Raw genomic sequence first — 19,981 nt, 5'->3', positions numbered from 1 at the left:
ACAAAAAATAGTATTTTTCAGTTCACCTCATACAAGTACCATAATGCAATCTCTTTATTGTGAAAGTACAACTTACAAATGTAGATTTTTTTTTATGTAACTGCACTCAAAAGCAAAACAATGTAAAACTTTAGAGCCTACAAGTCCACTCAGTCCTACTTCTTATTCAGCCAATCGCTCAGACCAACAAGTTTGTTTACATTTACGGGAGATAATGCTGCCCTCTTGTTTATAATGTCACATGAAATTGAGAACAGACGTTCGCATGGCACTTTTGTAGCTGGCATTGCAAGATATTTACGTGCCGGATACGCTAAAAATTGGTATGTCCCTTCATGCTTCAGCCACCATTCCAGAGGACATGCGTCCATGCTGATGATGCTTAGTTGAAAAAAAAATGTATTTAAATTTTGACTGAAATCCTTGGGGAGAATAGTATGTCTCCTGCTCTGTTTTACCCGCATTCTGACATGTATTTCATATTATAGCAGTCTCGGATGATGACCCAGCACATATTGTTTGTTTTAAGAACACTTTCGCAGCAGATTTGACAGAATGCAAAGAAGCTACCAATGTGAAATTTCTAAAGATAGCTACAGCACTCGTCCCAAGGTTTAAAATTCTGAAGTGCTATCCAAAATCTGAGCCCTGGTCTACACTAGGCGTTGAGGTCGAATTTAGCAGCGTTAAATTGATGTAACTCTGCACCCGTCCACATGACGAAGCCCATTTTTTTTACTTAAAGGGCTCTTAAAATCTATTTCCTTACTCCACCCCCGACAAGGGGATTAGCGCTGAAATTGGTTTTGCTGGGTCGAATTTGGGGTACTGTGGACGCAATTAGACGGTATTGGCCTCCGGGAGCTATCCCAGAGTGTTCCATTGTGACCGCTCTGGACAGCACTCTCAACTCAGATGCACGGACCAGGTAGACAGGAAAAGGCCCGTGAACTTTTTAATTTCAATTTCCTGTTTGGCCAGTGTGGCAAGCTGCAGCTGACCATGCAGAACTCATCAGCAGAGGTGACCATGCAGAGCTCATCAGCAGAGGTGACCATGATGGAGTCCCAGAATCGCAAAAGAGCTCCAGCATGGACCGAACGGGAGGTACGGGATCTGATTGCTGTATGGGGAGAGGAATCCGTGCTATCAGAATTACGTTCCAGTTTTCGAAATGCCAAAACATATTTGTGAAAATCTCCCAGAGCATGAAGGACAGAGGCCATAACAGGGACCCGAAGCAGTGTCGCGTGAAACTTAAGGAGCTGAGGCAAGCCTACCAGAAAACCAGAGAGGCGAACGGCCGCTCAAGGTCAGAGCCCCAAACATGCCACTTCTATGATGAGCTGCATGCCATTTTAGGGGGTTCAGCCACCACTACCCCAGCCATGTTGTTTGACTCCTTCAATGGAGATGGAGGCAACACGGAAGCAGGTTTTGGGGACGAGGAAGATAGCTCACAGCAAACAAGCAGAGAAACCGGTTTTCCCGACAGCCAGGAACTGTTTCTCACCTTGGACCTGGAGCCAGTACCCCCCGAATCCACCCAAGGCTGCCTCCTGGACCCACCAGGCAGAGAAGGGACCTCTGGTGAGTGTACCTTTTAAAATACTATACAAGGTTTAAAAGCCAGCATGTTTAATGATTAATTTTCCCTGGCATTCATGGCTCTGCTGGATATACTCCCAAAGCCTTTGCAAAAGGTTTCTGGGGAGGGCAGCCTTATTCCATCCACCATGGTAGGACACTTTGCCACTCCAGGCCAGTAGCACGTACTCGGGAATCATTGTAGAACAAAGCATTGCAGTGTATGTTTGCTGGCGTTCAAACAACATCAGTTCTTTATCTCTCTGTATTATCATCAGGAGAGTGATATCATTCATGGTCACCTGGTTGAAATAGGGTGCTTTTCTTAAGGGGACATTCAGAGGTGCCCGTTCCTGCTGGGCTGTTTGCCTATGGCTGAACAGAAATGTTCCCCACTGTGGGGGGAGGCAAAATGCGACCTTGTAACGAAAGCACATGTGCTATGTATGTAATGTTAACAGCAAGGTTTACTGTGAAAGAGTGTACCCGTTGTTCTATAAAATGTGTCTTTTCAAATACCACTGTCCCTTTTTTTTTCTCCACCAGCTGCATGTGTTTCAAGGATCACAGGATCTTCTCCTTCCCAGAGGCTAGCGAAGATTAGAAGGTGAAAAAAAATGCACTCGCGATGAAATGTTCTCTGAGCTCATGCTGTCCTCCCACACTGACAGAGCACAGACGAATGCATGGAGGCAGACAATGTCAGAGTTCAGGAAAGCACAAAATGACCGGGAGGAGAGGTGGCGGGCTGAAGAGAAGGCTGAAGCTGAAAGGTGGCGGCAGCGTGATGAGAGGAGGCAGGATTCAATGCTGAGGCTGCTGGAGGATCAAACTAATATGCTCCAGCATATGGTTGAGCTGCAGGAAAGGCAGCAGGAGCACAGACCGCCGCTACAGCCCCTGTGTAACCAACCACCCTCCTCCCCAAGTTCCATAGCCTCCTCACCCAGACGCCCAAGAACACGGTGGGGGGGGCCTCTGGCCACCCAGCCACTCCACCCCAGAGGATTGCCCAAGTAACAGAAGGCTGGCATTCAATAAGTTTTAAACTTTTAAAGTGCTGGTGTGCCCTTGTCCTTCCCTCCTCCACCACCCCTCCTGGGCTACCTTGGTAATTATCCCCCTATTTGTGTGATGAATTAATAAAGATGCATGAATGTGAAGCAACAATGACTTTATTGCCTCTGCAAGCGGTTATCGAAGGGAGGTGGGGAGGGTGGTTAGCTTACAGAGAAGTAGAGTGAACCAAGGGGCGGGGGGTTTCATCAAGGAGAAACAAACAGAACTTTCACACCGTAGCCTGGCCAGTCATGAAACTTGTTTTCAAAGCTTCTCTGATGCGCAGCGCACCCTCCTGTGCTCTTCTAACCACCCTGGTGTCTGGCTGTGCATAACCAGCTGCCAGGCGGTTTGCCTCAACCTCCCATCCCGCCATAAACGTCTCCCCCTTACTCTCACAGATATTGTGGAGTGCACAGCAAGCAGTAATAACAATGGGAATATTGGTTTCACCGAGGTCTAACCGAGTCAGTAAACTGCGCCAGCGCGCTTTTAAATGTCCAAATGCACATTCTACCACCATTCTGCACTTGCTCAGCCTGTAGTTGAACAGCTCCTGACTACTCTCCAGGCTGCCTATGTATGGCTTCATAAGCCATGCCATTAAGGGGTAGGCTGGGTCCCCAAGGATAATTATAGGCATTTCAACATCCCCAACAGTTATTTTCTGGTCTGGGAAGAAAGTCCCTTCCTGCAGCTTTTGAAACAGACCAGAGTTCCTGAAGATGCGAGCGTCATGTACCTTTCCCGGCCGTCCCACATTGATGTTGGTGAAATGTCCCTTGTGATCCACCAGTGCTTGCAGCACTATTGAAAAGTACCTCTTGCGGTTTATGTACTCACTGGCTTAGTGCTCCGGTGCCAAGATAGGGATATGGGTTCCGTCTATGGCCCCACCACAGTTAGGGAATCCCATTGCAGCAAAGCCATCTACTATGACCTGCACGTTTCCCAGGGTCACTCCCCTTGATATCAGCAGATCTTTGATTGCGTTGGCTACTTGCATCACAGTAGCCCCCACAGTAGATTTGCCCACTCCAAATTGATTCCCGATTGACCGGGAGCTGTCTGGCGTTGCAAGCTTCCACAGGGCTATTGCCACTCGCTTCTCAACTGTGAGGGCTGCTCTCATCTTGGTATTCTTGTGCCTCGGGGCAGGGGAAAGCAAGTCACAAAGTTCCATGAAAGTGCCCTTACGCGTGCGGAAAGTTTCGCAGCCACTATGAATCATCCCAGACCTACAACACTATGCGGTCCCACCAGTCTGTGCTTGTTTCCCGGGCCCAGAATCGGCGTTCCACTGCATGAACCTGCCCCTTTAGCACCATGATGCCCACATTGCCAGGGCCCGTGCTTTGAGAGAAGTCTGTGTCCATGTTCTCATCACTCTTGTAACCGCGCTGACGTCACCTACTCACCCAGTTTCGCTTTGCCAGGTTTTGGTGCTGCATATACTGCTGGATAATGCGTGTGGTGTTTAATTTGCTCCTAATAGCCAAAGTGATCAGAGCGGGCTCCATGCTTGCCGTGGTATGGCGTCTGCATAGAAAAAAGGCGTGGAACGATTGTCTGCTGTTGCCCTGACGGAGGGAGGGGCGACTGATGACATGGCTTACAGGGTTGGCTTACAGGGAATTAAAATCAACAAAGGGGGTGGCTTTGTGAGAAACCGAATGGCCGCCTCAAGGATAGAACTCAAAACTGGGTTTAGCAGGTTGTTGATTTCACGGAGGGAGGGAGGAGAAAATGAATACAAAACAAATCTGGTCTATTTCTTGTTTTGAGCCACTTTGTCTTTATACATCATGCTGGCAGCAGACTGTGCAGTACGACCGCTAGCCATCGTCACTTCCTGGGTGCTTGGCAGAAGACGGTGCAGTATGACTACTGGCCATCGTCTTCTGCTAGCTGCAGATTAAAAGACAGTGCACTGCTGGTAGGACTCAGTCGCCATGAGACGAAACAAGGGAAATGACCTGGCTGAGTCACTCCCATGTTTGCCCAGGCGCCCAGTTAAAAGAGCACCGAGGGCTACGTTGATGACAGCTACCAGTCATACTGCACTGTCTGCTGCCAAAAGGCAATAAACTGCTGCTGTGTAGCAATGCAGTACCACGTCCGCCAGCACCCAGGAGACATACTGGGATGGTTAGCTTAGCGGGCTCCATGCTTGCCGTGGTATGGCGTCTGCACTGGTAACTCACGAAAAAAGGCACAAAATGATTGTTTGCCCTTGCTTTTACGGAGGGAGGGAGGGAACGGGGGCCTGACAATATGTACCCAGAACCACCCGCGACAATGTTTTAGCCCCATCAGGCACTGGGATTTCTACCCAGAATTCAAATGGGTGGTGGAGACTGCGGGAACTGTGGGATAGCTACCCCAGTGCAAAGCTCCGGAAGTCGACGGTTGCCTCGGTACTGTGGACACACTCCGCCGACTACATCCACTTAGAGCATTTGTGTGGGGACACACACACTCGACTGTATAAAAATGCTTTCTACAAAGCCGACTTCTATAAATTTGACCTAATTTTGTAGTGTATACATACCCTGAGAGGGACAAGGTGCGGAGCATGCTTTCAGGAGTCTTAAAAGATCAACACTCTGTTGTGAAAACTACAGAATCCGAACCATCAAAAAAAGAAAATCAATCTTCTGCTGGTGGCATCTGACTCAGATGATGAAAATGAGCATGTGTCAGGCCTCACTGCTTTGGATCATTATCAAGCAGAACCCGTCATCAGCATGGACACGTCCTTTGGAATGGTGGTTGAAGATGAAGGGACATAGGAATCTTTAGCGCATCTGGCACGTAAATATATTGCAACACCTGCTACAACAGTGCCATGTGAATGTCTGTTCTCACTTCCAGGTGCAATGTAAACAAGAAGTGGGCAGCATTATCTCCTGCAAATGACTCCACTAAATGGAGGCTTGAGGATGGTAAAGATAAACACCATCATAAAGAAGAACAAATTGTTCCATTGTCCCTCTATGAAAAGACCTGCTGCTCCCCTCCTCTCCCTTCTTCTCAGTACCAAGTGAGACTATGCGACCCCGATGGCAGATGTCTGGAGCTAATGGGGAGCATGAGCAGGCATCATGTGTACTGGGAGCTACCGGTGCTCCAAAACTGTCTATGAAAGGGGCAGGACTGCCCTGTGCACTGCACAGCGAAAGAAGGAAACGTTCACACTCTACAAGTACAGTACTGCACCGTTAGAAGACTGCTGTACCCAAACTTGCACTGGTGGATCTGCCTGTACCAAAGAGTCTGGCTAGCTATCCTCCTGCTAGGCCTTGATATGCTCTTCTCGAGGACCTGGTGATTTACACTGATAACCAATTGCTGATCCATTCAGACTTCATATTATCAAGGGACGTCACTACCCAGGCATCATGTTATTCACTGGTTCCCAGTACCAGCCATGCCGTGGAGGCTGCAACATCATTGGTAAAGTATTTGCTGTTTTTTGCCTCCAGCCAGACTGTCGCAATACAGATGGTACCATCAGCTTTGCCATAGAGTTGTATGACTGGTATACCTTGGAGGAACAGTGGTTCCCCTGGTGGTCCTGAGATGAGAGTGGACAGGGCTTACAGAGCCTTCTGGATGCCTCTGCTTCCTCATGAACCACATTATTGGGCTAGGGACCAATGGTACCCTCGAGGGACCCGCCTCTGTACCCTTATATCCCACCCACTGGTCATACTGGGGCTCCTGGGATCCATACTTTTGGACCCTGGACTATCAGGACACTGGATCCTACTTTCAACAAAGACACTCTCCAGATGAGGCAGGAGACTGGCCTCTCCTTCACCACGAGGCGATTATAGGCAGTACCAGGATCTCTTGAGGAGGATTGCTTACATTCTCCAGACCTCACTGGAAGAGGTTCAGGATCCTACCATGAATGCCTGGGTATTCTCCAGCCTACAGCTCCTTCCAAGATGGCAATCTCTATTAATGACTCCACTTTGGAGCCCACAAAGACTGTTTGATATACACATCAGCTATCTGTGCCCCAGCCCCAAAGAGGGCTAAGAAAAATTACTTTTTTCCCTCCAAAGGGATGGAATATTTGTTTTCCCACCCTAACTGAATTCATTAGTAGTCCAGTAGGTCACAGAGTGAAACAGGCTGCAGCAGCCTAGGACCACTCCTCTGGACAAAGACTCCAAGAGACCTCTTCAGTAGAAAGAACTTTTCCTCAGCCGTCCTGTTGGCCATTAATGTCCAAATAGATGATGTTAGTAGTAATAACCTGTCAGAGTTTGCTAATAAGCTACCACAGGCCCCTATTCCAGGTCTTCCTATATGAAGGGAAACTGGCTGCTAGATTGCCCCTTTAGGCATTGCTCGATATTGCAGACACGGTTTCACACTCCATGGAAACCTTGGTGTCTATAAGGCAGCTTCTTGGTTACAGTCCTCAGGGTTCCCTAATAAGGTTCAGGAGACAGAGATCCTCTCCCCTTCAAGGATGGTAACCTGTTGAGTTCGAAAACAGATGAGTCGCTTCATGTCCTCAGGGACTCTCATGCCACTCTCCACTCTTTGGGGATATACACCCTGGGACCTCTTAGGAAATACTCTAAGCTGCCTCCTCATAGATACTGTGCAGCCCCTCAGCCTTTCTACCATCAGAAGGGCTATAAGACAACTAGGAAGAGCCAGAGGCTACGGTGTAGCTGATGCACCACACAACTGCCATCCTCCTTTCAATCCCAGCCACCTAGCAAGAAGGCATTTTGAAGGGATGCTCAAGAGCCGTCAGCCATTCACTGCACAGACATTTTCCCCCTGCTGCTTTGGTGGCTGCCTGGCTCACTTCCTCGTGATGTGGCAGCATATCACATCAGGCAAATGAATTTTAAATATCTTCTTGACTGGCTACATGATAAAATTCCTTTCTGCTCCTTCTCCAAGATCCTCCTTCCCATCCCTCTTCAGGGACTTCTCTCTCAAAAGGATTCTCAAACGGGAGATGGACTCCCTAATCCAGTTAGGGGCAATAGAGCCCATATCTCTGTACATCAGGGCAAGGGCTTTTACTCTATATATTTCCTCATCCCCAAAGAGAAGGTGAGGCTAGAGACCTATCCTGGACCTCTAACAGCTAAATGTCTTCTGTTCAGCATTCAAGATTGTGGATGACTGCCTTGGCTTCAATAATCTCCTCCCTGAATGAAGGCAACTAGCTTGTGGCAGTCTATTTGAAAAATGCCTAATTTCATGCAAGAGACAGGATGGGTGAGGTAATATCTTTTATTAGACCATCTTTTGTTGGTGGAAGATGAAAGCTTTTGAGCATCACAGAGATCTTCTTCAGGTTTGGAATATATGTTTTCATATAGACATTCAGCCAGCACACAGGAGATTCCTCACTTTAAGGGCCTAGAATGCTTTCAATACACAATGCTCCTCTTCTGCCTCAACAGTCCTGTTGTGTTTTTTTTTTTAAGGTACTCTCTGTGGTAGCAGTATATCTGCACTGAAAAGGCAGCCCAATATTTTCCTATCTAGAGAACTGGCTGCTTGCAGGACGATAATAGCAAGAAATGCAGGCAGCAGTCACGTCTTCCTTACCCGACTTCTTTCACTCTTTAGGACTTCAGATAAATCCACAAAAGTCTACTTTAACCCCCACATAAGTTTATAGAATTTATTGGAATAAGTCTGAACTCAAATGTGGCCAAAGCTTGCTTACCTCAGGACAGAGTCCTCATGTTAAAGGATCTCATCACCCAACTTTGACTCAGACCCCAGATGACAGTACGATCCTCCCTGATAATTCTAGACCATATGGCTTCATACACCTATATGATCCCCTTCACAAGTCTTCACCTATGGTACCTCCAGGCATGGTTAAAGATGGTCTATGCTCCGAGCAGGGACTCACTGGATCAGAGATCTGTAGAGTAGTGACTTGAATCTCCATTCACAACTTTACTAGGAGGCATTATGCCCTGGTTCAATCTTTTGCTGAGGATGCTTCCTTTGGATCATCGATCCTAAGATCTGTGATACAGAACGCTTCCTCAGTGAGCATAGCTAATACCCCTAAAGACCAGCCCTCAAAGAAGAAAAGGTTTACTTACCTTATAGTAAATGGAGTTCTTCAAAATGTGTGATCCCTATGGGTAGTCCATGACCAGCCCTCCCTCCTTCCCCTCTGCTCAGATCCTCATTTGATTCACGGTAGAGTAGGAACTGGAGAGCCAGATGGTCTGCATCATCCCTTATACTCTTGATTCAGTGCATGAGGAGGTATAGGATGCAAGTGCAGACCAACGGACGCTCAGGTGCAAGTGCATGTGCAACCAAAGTGAATACCCTTAGGGACCATACTTCTTGAACTCCAGTTAATATAAGGTAAGGTAAGTAACCTTCCTTTTGATTCACTTTACATGTGGCTTACACTTCATTGCAATGCTGGTGAGTGAAATTTTTATAGTTTTGGGATTCTTCAGAATGCAAGGCAGTATAGAAATGTGATTATTTCAGCAATAAATGTCCTATATCCAAGGTATCTTGCGGCCTCTCCACTAAATAGCTCTCACTTTTAATCTACATATTTCTTTGGTTCTTCTAATGAAAAAGATAATTCGGAGCATAGTATTTTTTTAAACTTTTGACACTGTCTAATGTCTGCTGTGACGAAAGCATCTTGTGTGTGTGTGTGTGTGTGTGTGTGTGTGTGTGTGTGTGTGGTTTCACCATGTGAAATTCTGGGGGATGTACTGTCTTTATAATTCTGGTCACACTTTTAAACACTAAATATAGTTTACAAATGGACAGTTTGCACTCCCATACGCATAATTGAAAAACACTACTGCTGGGTTAGATGACATGGTGGTAAAAGCGACTGAACTCAGCCTTTTCTAGTGTTCCCACCATTGTAAGTGCTGATGCAGCTCTGCACTGATGCTAGAATAAGAATAGGAGAGTTCCCTAAATAGATGCAGCCCCAGTGAGTTAAGCTTCCAGCTCCTACCAGCCATTGGTCGGAGAGTTACTGAGCTCTGGTCTAATAGGGTGTGTTTGTGTAATTCTCCACTGGTGCAGCTCTAGGGTTAGAATAATAGTAGTAAAAACATCAGTGCTATGTTTTACCATCAGTGTAGTGCCACAGGTAGTAGCTGTAGTGTAATTGTCTCTGATTTTTGTTAGTATAGACACACTCATACCTATTGTTTCCACTAGAGCACTGTGCCATCTCCCACCTTCTCTCTGGAGCTTTTTAATAATACGTGGGGGTTGGGGGAAGTGCCATTTTCTGAATATTAAAGAAACGGAGTGAACTAGTCCATGGCTGTAAATGGCTTTTATAAAACTCTCCTCGTTCTTGGCAGACCTTTGTGAATGACAGCCTTGAATTGGCTCTAGGGACATCTGTTACCCTATATATAGGAGTCACACACTCGCGTACGTGAACAGGTGATCTCCTAAATATATGGAATTCAATAACATGTGGAATCGAGAGTACTTATTTATGCCAAAGGAATCTGGGGGAGGGGTCCTTCCCTCTGTCATCCCCCTCAAATAATGAACTGTGGAATAACCCTTGAAAAAGTGCATTTTATGCTGGCAATGTTTTACCCTTGAAATCTTTTGTGTGCATGCACAAAGTATTCTGTCCTGTTGATATCACTTGATAAGGGATGTACCTTTTAGGATATTTTTTTCTCGGTAAATGACTTTGGGCTAGATTTTAAAAGGTATTTCAGTACTTGCGTCACAATGGAATCATTGGGAGTTAGGTGCCTAAGTATCTTTAAAAATTGGCTGAGGTGATAATGCAGAAAAGGCTGAAGTGTAAAATAAATATTTCTGTTGTGGATTTGGCAGGAAGCAGGATTGTGTTCTCTCATCATATGAGGATGATGAAGTACTTTGCAATCCATTAATAACTAGGGAGGATGTAAACAATATCTTCTAGATACATATTTTTAAATCAGGCTCTGATAACTTGCACCTAAGAGGCTAAAAGAGTTGGCTGAGAAGATCTCTGTCCCACTGATGTTAATTTTTAATAAATCTTGGAATACTGGGGACATTCCAGAAAACTGAAAGAGGGCTAATGTGCCAATATTCAAAAAGAGTAAGTGGGATGATCCAGATAACTCTAGGCTGGTTAACCTGGCATCGTTCCTGGGCAAAATAATGGAAAAGCTGATACAGGATTCCACCATTCAAGAATAAAGGATAGAAGTATAATTAATGCCATTCAACATGGTTTTATGGAAAATATGTCTTGTCAAACCTTATTTCATTCTTTGGGATGACCAGTTTGGTTGACAAAGATAACTGCGTAGATATAATATAATTAGACATGGGTAAAGCATTTGATTTAGTACCGCATGATATTCTGAATTAAAAAAAAAATAGAAGTATATAATATATCAATAAAGCACATGTTAAATGGATTAACTGGCTCCCTGAGAGATATCAGTAGGGAATCATCATCAAATCAGGGTTATTCTAGTGGAGTTCTGTAGGAATCGTCCCTATGCTAGTCAATATTTCTTCAATTATCTGGAAGAAAATATAAAATCACTACTGGTTTAAAAAAAAATGTGGGGATGACACCAAGATTAGTAGACAGGTAAATTTTGATAGGACAGTCCTACAGAGTGATCTGGGTCACTTGTTAAGTTGGTCCCATTCAAAACAAATGTGTACTAATGCAGCCGAATGTACAGAGGATTATATCCTGAAAAGGATCTAGGGGTCATAGTGGACCAGCATCTCAACATGAGCTCCCAGTGTGATGCTGTGGCTAAAAGGCCTATTCAAATCACTGGATGTATAAACGGGAGCAGTGAGTAGGAATAGGGAGGTGATTTTTACCTCTGCGTATATTATTGATGAGACAGTACTGGAATAGTGCATACTGTTTCGGTGTCAACCTTTTAAACAGGATGGTGAAAGATTGGAGGGCATACAGAAAAGAGCTACAAAAATGATTAATGGTTTAGAGAAGATGCCTTACACTGAGAAACTTAGAGCTCAATTTCTTTAGCCTATTGAAAGATTACTTGATTTGTGTGTAAATACCTTCACAGGGAGAAAATACTGGGTACTAAAGGGCTCTTTAAACTAATGAAGAAAGATGTAACAAGAACCAATGGCTGGAAGCTAAAGCCAGACAAATTGACTTTGTTAGACAAATCTAACAAATCGTTAGACTGACCTAACACTTGGTAAAGCAACCCTCATCCTTTCATGTATTTATACCTGCTCCTGTATCTTTTACTTCATACATCTGGTGAAGTGGGTTCTAGGCCACGAAAGCTTATGCCCAGATACATTTGTTAGTCTCTAAGGTGCCATAAGGACTCCTCGTTTTTTTTGCTGAAATAGAAACAAATTTTTATCAGTTAACATAATGAAACTGGTGGATTCTTCATCTTTTGAAGTCTTCAGATCAAGACTGGATGCCTTTCTGGAAGATGTGCTTAGCCAAACACAAGTTATTGGGCTCAATACTGGGGTAAGTGGGTGAAATTCTATGACCTGTAACATACAGGAAGTCAGATTAGGTGATCTAATGATCCTTTCTGGCCTTAAAATAGATGAATCCTTGCCTTGAAGAGTGCACAGGTTAAATTCAGGTAGATGGACAAAAAAGAGGCAATTGGAAGAGGAAGGACAAGGGTTATGGTAAAATAATGCTTGAGCCTGTAAGGCATGTGCATATGCTAGTGGTTCCATTGTATTTGTTTTGGGGTTTTCTTATCTGTCTTCTCACAGACAATGCTGGAAAAAGACAGTTTCTTTGCCTTTCAATTTCTCTAGGTTCAGGCGAAGAGCTATGGCATTCAGCATATGACACTGTGTATCGACTGTTTTGAACAATTGCAAAAGCTCTTTTCTTAAATGGGAAGAGCTTGTCTACTGTGAGGATGTAGATACAAGTACCTTGACAGAGGTGTGAATTTGAAGAGGGGATGGGACCCAATACTTATTAGTATTAGCTCTAGTTTCCAAGGGCCATCTTATTGTGGGAGCTGTACTTTGATGTTAGATGGACACCCCCGCAACTCCTCCCTGAATGAATAGTTTTAATGGACGAACCACTCCCTCTGTAACCTGCATGCTGCAGTTGTAATAAGTATGTTGAAAGCTTGTGTTTGAAACTCTGAAGCAGTTTTATTTGTATTAAACATTTTAATGCATCACCAAAAACTAAAATAAAATCCCAGTAATGGTGAAAGGGTTCCCTTGAATCTGGGGTAGGGTCTCTAGATATTCCTTAGATGTCACCTTGAGGACATGATGTGAGGATGCTACAGAATTTGCAGGTGGAGGGGAGAATCAGTCATAAATCTTTCACTTGAAATACATTTTAGTGACCAAGATATTATATAAAAATAACTGATACATGGGCAATTACAATTTTAGGGGCTGTTTGTTATTTTAGTGTTGGACCCTTCCTACTGGAGCACAGTCAGTCCATATTTTGTTTGTTTTTAAATGTTCATGGTTTGGAGAGAGAACTTGGTCTCTACAGCTTCTTGAGAAACAGGCCTGGCTTTTCTGCTTTGCGGATTTTTATCGTCCTGCCAAGACCCTTTGCAACTTCCTCTCCTCATCACCCACAGCGAATACGGAAACCTTACTGCTTAAGGCCACTTCTGCAATTGCAGGAGTGCAGATGAGTGAGGTGGGAGGAGTGGGCTTTCTCTTCCGTTCTCACTTATTTTGGAGTAAGAAGAGGAAAATACAGTGTGTTTGAAAATGTGCCCCATGTTGTGGTGTCTCCGACTGATCTGTTTCCCCCTCTCCTCTCTCTCTGCCATCCTGCAGTGCTGCAGTTGAAGCTCCAGCAGCGACGGACACGGGAAGAACTGGTGAGCCAGGGGATCATGCCGCGTAAGTACCATTTAAATTTTTTTCTTCTCTCTGGGCATTTGTGTCACCTGCTTGTGAATGAAGGGAGATGGTTTATGTACGGGTTGAAACACCTGGCCCTCAGTTTCTGCATAAAAAACTCTAGATGTGAGAGCCCCACCCCATTTCACCAGACCCCATTTCTAAAGTATTAGGTCTACCTGTAATACCAAGAAGCAGTGTTGGCAACACGTTTTTTTTAAGTGTACTCAAAATACAGTGGCTGTATTGCTTGCTATGAAAGCCTTTTGGAGAGTGTGTGTCATATTAGAAGTGCCTTACATACTCTGCACATGCTGGTAATCGCTCTTAGCAGGCTTCCTGCCTTTAGAGCTTCCATTCTTGTCTGTCAGCTCCCCATAACTCTTGTGTGGCTGTTGTGAATTAGTCTGTCCATATCCACACACTTGGTAAGATTTCTACTCCATGCCTACAAGATGTCAGGGCAGCAAAGCAGCTCTGTTCCTACCTTGGCCAGATTGTTTGAAACACATTTAGTAGGAATCTGTGGGGAACAGCAGTTTCTGTTGCAGGGAGAAAAGATCTGCAGACACTGTAACATGGTAATGTTAATGGATGGGGTAAGTATACTGCAATACTGAACTTAATGTATGCATGACTAAATCAGGTTTGAAGAACATAAGAACGGCAATACAGGGTCAGACCAAAGGTCCGTCTAGCCCAGTATCCTGTCTTCTGACAGTGGCCAACCAGGTGCTTCAGAGGGAATGAACAGAGCATGTAAACATCAAGTGATCCATTCCCTGTTACCCATTCCCAGCTTCTGGCAAACAGGCTAGGGACACCATCCTGGCTAATAGCCATCGATGGACCTTTCTAGTTCTTTTTTAAACCCTGTTATAGTCTTGGCCTTCACAACAGCCTCTGTCAAAGGGTTCCACAGGTTGACTGTGCATTGTAGGAAGAAATACTTCCTTTTGTTTGTTTTAAACCTGCTGCCTATTTCATTTGGTGACCCCTAGTTCTTGTGTTATGAGAAGGAGTAAATAACATGTCTTTATTTACTTTCTCCATACCAGTCATGGGGAACAGCTTTTTGAACATATACAAAGATGCCTTGTAGGAATGGGGCTGAATAATTTGGTGACTATGAACTGGGTGGCATTTTGCATGTGCATGAGCAGCAAGCAAACAAGGGAGCACCAAAGAGTAGGTGTGAGTTATTTTTGGTGTTCTCTGCATTTCCCCTGAAAGCCTTAGGGACAGTCCAACTGTTTCCTTCTTTAAGAAACCTCCCCCAGCGCGCACACCTCTTTATTATCAGCTAAAACCAAAAGGGGCTATGCTATTTCTTTGGGCAGGGGAGGTAGGGAAGAGAATTTCCTGGGGTGTACACTGAAATGATAGTGCCTTCCCCATCTAAAATCATAAGACAGTTTGTCAACTCTAAGTTTGTGTAATGAAAACCTGTCAACATCTCTCTGTTAGCTGGAGTACTTCAATGTAAAGCTGTGATCTGCTCCTGGCGGTTTGAGAGACCCCCTTTTTAAAATTCCACCACCAAATTTAAAAGGGAAGATTGGGTTGATTTGATGGATTTTGCTCTTCTCTTGGATGCTAGGAACTCATGGCTACCTGTGATTATTTTTATGTAGGGCTGTCGATTATTCGCAGTTAACTCTCACGATTAACTCAAAAAATTAATCTCGAGTAAAAAAATTTATTGCGATTAATCACACTGTTAAACAATAGAATACCACCTGAAATGTATTAAATATTTTTTATATTTTTCTACATTTTCAAATATATTTCAATTACAACATAGAATACAAAGTGTACAGTGCTCACTTTATATTATTTTTTATTAAAAATATTTGCACTGTAAAAATAAACAAAAGAAATAGTATTTTTGAATTCACCTCATACAAGTACTGTAATGCAATCTCTTTATCATGAAAGTGCAACTTACAAACAGGTTTTTTTGTTACATAACTGCACTCAAAAACAAAACAATGTAAAACTTTAGTGCCTACAAGTCCACTCAGTCCTATTTCTTGTTCAGCCAACTGCTAAGAGAAATGTTAGTTTATATTTATGGGAGATAATGCTGCCCACTTCTTAATTACAATGTCCCTGAAAGTAAGAACAGGCATTCGCATGGCACTGTTGTAACTGGTGTCTCAAGATATTTATGCGCCAGATGCGCTGAAGATTCATATGCCTCTTCATGCTTCAGCCATTGTTCCAGAGGACATGCTTCCATGCTGATGATGCTTAATAAAAAAAAATAATGCGTTAATTAAATTTGTGACTGAACACCTTTGGGGAGAATAGTACGTCTCCTGCTCTGTTTTACCCACATTCTGCCATGTATTTCATGTTATAGCAGTCTCGGATGATGACTCAGCACATGTTGTTCATTTTAAGAACACTTTCACTGCAAATTTGACAGAATGCAAAGAAGATACCAATGTGAAATTTCTAAAGATGGCTACAGCACTCGATTCAAGTTTTAAGAATCTGAAGTGCTTTCCAAAAACTGAGAGGGATGAGGTGTGGAGCATGCTTTCAGAAGTCTTAAAAGAGCAACACTCTGATGCGGAAACTACAGAACCCAAACCACCAAAAAAGAAAATCAACCCTCTGCTGGTGGCATCTGATTCATGATGATGAAAATGAACATGCATTGGTCTACACTGCTTTGGATGGTTATCAAGCAGAACCCGTTATCATCATGGACGCATGTCCCCTGGCATGGTGCGTGAAGTATGAAGGGACATTAGAATCTTTAGTGCGTCTGGCATGTAAATTCTTGAGACACTAGCTACAACAGTTCAATGCAATCAAACGCCTGTTCTCACTTTCAGGTGACATTGTAAACAAGAAGCCGGGAGCATTATCTTCTGCAAATGTAAACAAACTTGTTTGAGCAATTGGCTGAACAAGAAGTAGGACTGATTGGACTTGTAGGCTCTAAAGTTTTACATTGTTTTATCTTTGAATGCAAGTTTTTTTGTACAAAATTGTACATTTGTAAGTTCAACTTTAATGATAGAGGTTACACTACAGTAATTGTATAAGGTGAATTGAAATATACTATTTCTTTTGTTTTTTACAGTGCAAATATTTGTAATCAGAAATAAAGTGAGCACTGTACACTTTGTATTCTGTGTTGTAATTGAAATCAATATATTTGAAAATACAGAAAACGTCCAAAAATATTTAAATAAATGGTATTCTGTTATTGTTTAACAGCATGATTAATCGTGATAAATTTTTTAAATCACTTGACAGCCCTACTTTTATCTATGGGGCACGTACAAATAATTCTATGGAGCAAGCTGGTTGCCTTTAGGAGAAACCAGATTGTCCCAGTAGTCAGATATTTCCAACAGTCTTTCCCAGGAAAAAATATTCCCATACTCCATACAGGGCCTTCTCCTCCCCAGTTCAGTTTACATACCTGAATGCTGTCTGGTGCCATCAGTATTCTCAGTATATTTGTCAGGTTCAAAGCACATATCTATTAGAAGTTTGTTTTTCCCATGTGGTTGTATCTTTCCTTGTCTGCAGTTGTGAGACAGCATTAAATCTACATTTTCAGAAGTGACTAGTGATTTGGGGTGGTTCAAATTTTGGGCAATCAAGTTTTGAGATACCTTAAAAGAGACCTGATTTGCAAAGGGTGGGTACTGAACCCTTTGAAAATCATGTCCCTTTGGGGAGGAAGGATGTCTCCAAATCACCCCAAATCACTGAAAAGCTCTGTCTGTACTGAAGAGAAACTATCATAGCAGAACTGTTCTTAAATATGATTTTAAACCAGTTTCTTCTAATCATAGTACCAGCATAGTTTGTCTGTCCTTTATGAATCAGGCATAACTGTTTTAAAGTAGTGTTTAAAATGTACCTAAGCTGGGTTGCATGTTAATGAGAAGTTCAATTGTAAAATGAGAAGCCAAGATGCTCAAAACAAAATTCCATTTTTAGCTCTGGAAATGGAATATACCACATAGCCAGCCTCTGCTCCTTTAGTTAGCTCACACTTAGGGCAGCTTGGTGTGTCTACTTTGAGCTCTGTAGTACAGAACTCTCTGCCTTTAACACTGGGAATGTCCAGGTTCCCTATCCCTCTCCATACCTCTTCCCCATGCACCTTGCCTGTGAAAATGCTCAGGTACTCGGTCTTATTCCTTATCCCCTGCTGTTGCAGAAACCCATACTCTCAATCATGTCTCCCTCGTAAAGCCTTTAACGAGGAGACAGCATCGGACATCCTAGATTATGCTGTTTAGTCACAGAAGCCAGGAGGAGGCTTGGAGCTGGATTAGGTGATCTCATGTCCTCTCACTTCTTGAGACTCTGGATTGCGTCTAGCCCCTGTTTGCCATCTGGAGGGCCTTGGCAGTGCGTGAAAGAAATGTGGTAACTGAAATACTTTCCAGTTCCTGGTTCCTCCAGCTGTACAGTGATGTGAATTGGAGAAGCTGTTTGTGGAGGGCGTAGAAGCAGCTGTTTAGTACCTGTAGTGCAGGCTCATCTTCCAGTATCCTTCATTCCATTGTCTGAAACATGAGACTTGAATTTAACACCATTTAACTAAAAACCTCAACTGGGCAGAGAGCTCCAGACATAGGATTACATATTCTACATCCCATGCTTCCTCTATCTAAAGACTGCTTAGGCTCCGTGTACTGGAGGAGGTCAAGGTGCTGCTACTCAAGTTAAAGTGCCAGCATGTGTCATGTTGTTTTGGGGGTGTGCATTTGTGGGGTGGTGTTCTCAGAAGAACAGAGTTGGGAGTAAAGCATCTTGTTCCCAACTGGAATTTTGTTTAGAGGTCGGGGAAAGTAAAGTGGCATATTTTAACATTTGTTATCAAGTACACTTAAGCTCACTTGAATGCCCTATCAAGGCTGCCTACCTCCTGTTGGAGGGATGCGTTTCACTGTGTGATGTAAATGTCTCACGGTTAGAGCTAAAGCTTTTAGGTACATGAAGAGAGGATTTAAAATAACTGGGTGGTATGCCTTTATTAATTCTGTTGGCACCAGAGGCTCAAATTCTTTCTTTTTTCTCTGTTTTTTCCATTTTGTTTTTACTTAGTTACCACTGGTGCAAGGTCAGAGTTGGAGATCAAAATCTTCTATTGCCCCCAGAGCACATACAGCAGGGGGAATGAGTAGTGCACTGTGCCTGCAGCCAGTATACCGGAGCTTTGACCAAGTGGGGTCTCTTCTAGCAATGAGGGAAGTTCAGTGTTCATGGTCTGTTCAGTTCTTGGCCTTGCTGTTATTGGAAGCTTGTTAGTTCCAGAGTCAAGTTTTTGGGTATTTGCATTTAAAAAAAAATTATTGTGCAAACAGGGTGAATCAGCCTTTCCCCTTGACATATTAATTGAACACAAAAAATAGCTCCCCATTCTGCCCTTTTCTAAGCTGGTGTAAAAGGAATAGGAAGATGTTGCCAATTGACAATTCTGGAGTTCAAAGCTGTATTCTTAGTGTAGATTACTTATTTTTTCATGGCATTGGAATATTAAACACATAAGATAGCTGTCTATCTCCCTCCATCCTGAAATGACTACTTGTGCCACAGCTGTGCAGCCACTTCTGGAGTGGAATGTAGCTGTGATGGGTTAGACCCCCCTCCTGGGATGCCACCTGATGTACTGGGATTTCACTGAGCCTGCCTCCTCCACTAGCCTGGGGTCCCTCTCCCTTTTTGCTGAATCAGGCTCTCTGGCAGCATCCACGCAGGTAAGGAGCACCAGCTGTAGAATCACACAGAGTCTGCAAACAGCTCTCTGAGACAGTTCAACTAGGCAATTGCCCAGCACTCAAGCGCAGCTTCTCACTGAAAAGTACACCCAAGATAATAATGTCTTCTGCTGTATAGAAAGATCTACAGTGCAATCTCGTAAAAATTCACCCTCTCCTTCAATGTGAAGAGAGATATTCACAACTTCTCCTCCCCCCCCCGTTATAAATTGCACAAACTGGGTTGTTAAAACAAGAAATAAGTTTATTAGCTATAAAAGGTAAATTTTAAGTGATTATAAGAGATAGCAAACAGAACAAAGCAGATTGCTAAGCAAATAAAACAAAACATGCAAACTAAGCCTGATTCACTCAAGAAACAGATTACAAAATGTAATTTCTCATCCTAAATGTTAACACTAGGCAGGATGCAGAGTTTCTGTAGCTTAGATTTCCAGTTATTTCTCTTTACAGACTAGACTCCTCTGTGTCAGGGTTTGTTTACACTGGCATTTCGGCGGCAAAACTTTTGTCTTTCAGGAGTGCTGTTTGTGGGGGGTGGAAATTTTTTGTCGGCAGTAGAGCTCTCTCCTGCCGACAAAGAGCAGCTACACTGCGTGCCTTTTAGCAGCATGGCTGTAGCAGCACGGCTGTCTCTCTAAAAGCCTCGTAGTGTAGCCATAGACTCAGTCTAGATTCAGCCCTTGCCTTTCCCT

The 19,981-nt window shown here is 43.6% G+C and overlaps 1 protein-coding gene and 1 long non-coding RNA gene across 14 annotated transcripts in view; one reads left to right on the top strand and one right to left on the bottom strand.

Annotated features, from left to right (window-relative positions):
• The window catches only part of MRTFA (myocardin related transcription factor A), a 177,968-nt gene that overhangs the window by 112,842 nt on the left and 45,145 nt on the right, over positions 1–19,981 (top strand). For 12 of the 13 annotated variants that reach the window (XR_006276916.1, XM_038393094.2, XM_038393103.2 and 9 more), the window contains one exon: positions 13,462–13,527. Coding sequence is in view for 12 of the 13 variants with exons in the window: in XM_038393094.2 (XP_038249022.1) it covers positions 13,462–13,527 (66 nt within the window). In the remaining variant the exon portion in view is untranslated. Of the gene's footprint in view, positions 1–9,044; positions 9,088–13,461; positions 13,528–19,981 lie in introns of those variants that run through there. The other variant, XM_043502069.1, reaches the window with a different exon arrangement.
• On the bottom strand, positions 173–15,822 carry LOC122457403. Its single transcript, XR_006276932.1, has 3 exons — positions 15,622–15,822; positions 7,808–7,810; positions 173–222 (listed from the first exon to the last, which is right to left on the bottom strand). It is a non-coding gene; the product is annotated as an uncharacterized LOC122457403 (long non-coding RNA).

The sequence above is a fragment of the Dermochelys coriacea genome, chromosome 1, assembly GCF_009764565.3.
Source record: "Dermochelys coriacea isolate rDerCor1 chromosome 1, rDerCor1.pri.v4, whole genome shotgun sequence".
In the NCBI taxonomy this organism is placed as follows: Eukaryota; Metazoa; Chordata; order Testudines; family Dermochelyidae; genus Dermochelys; species Dermochelys coriacea.
The sequence above is the reverse complement of the archived record's forward strand: the minus strand, read 5'-3'. Positions and strand labels throughout refer to the sequence as shown.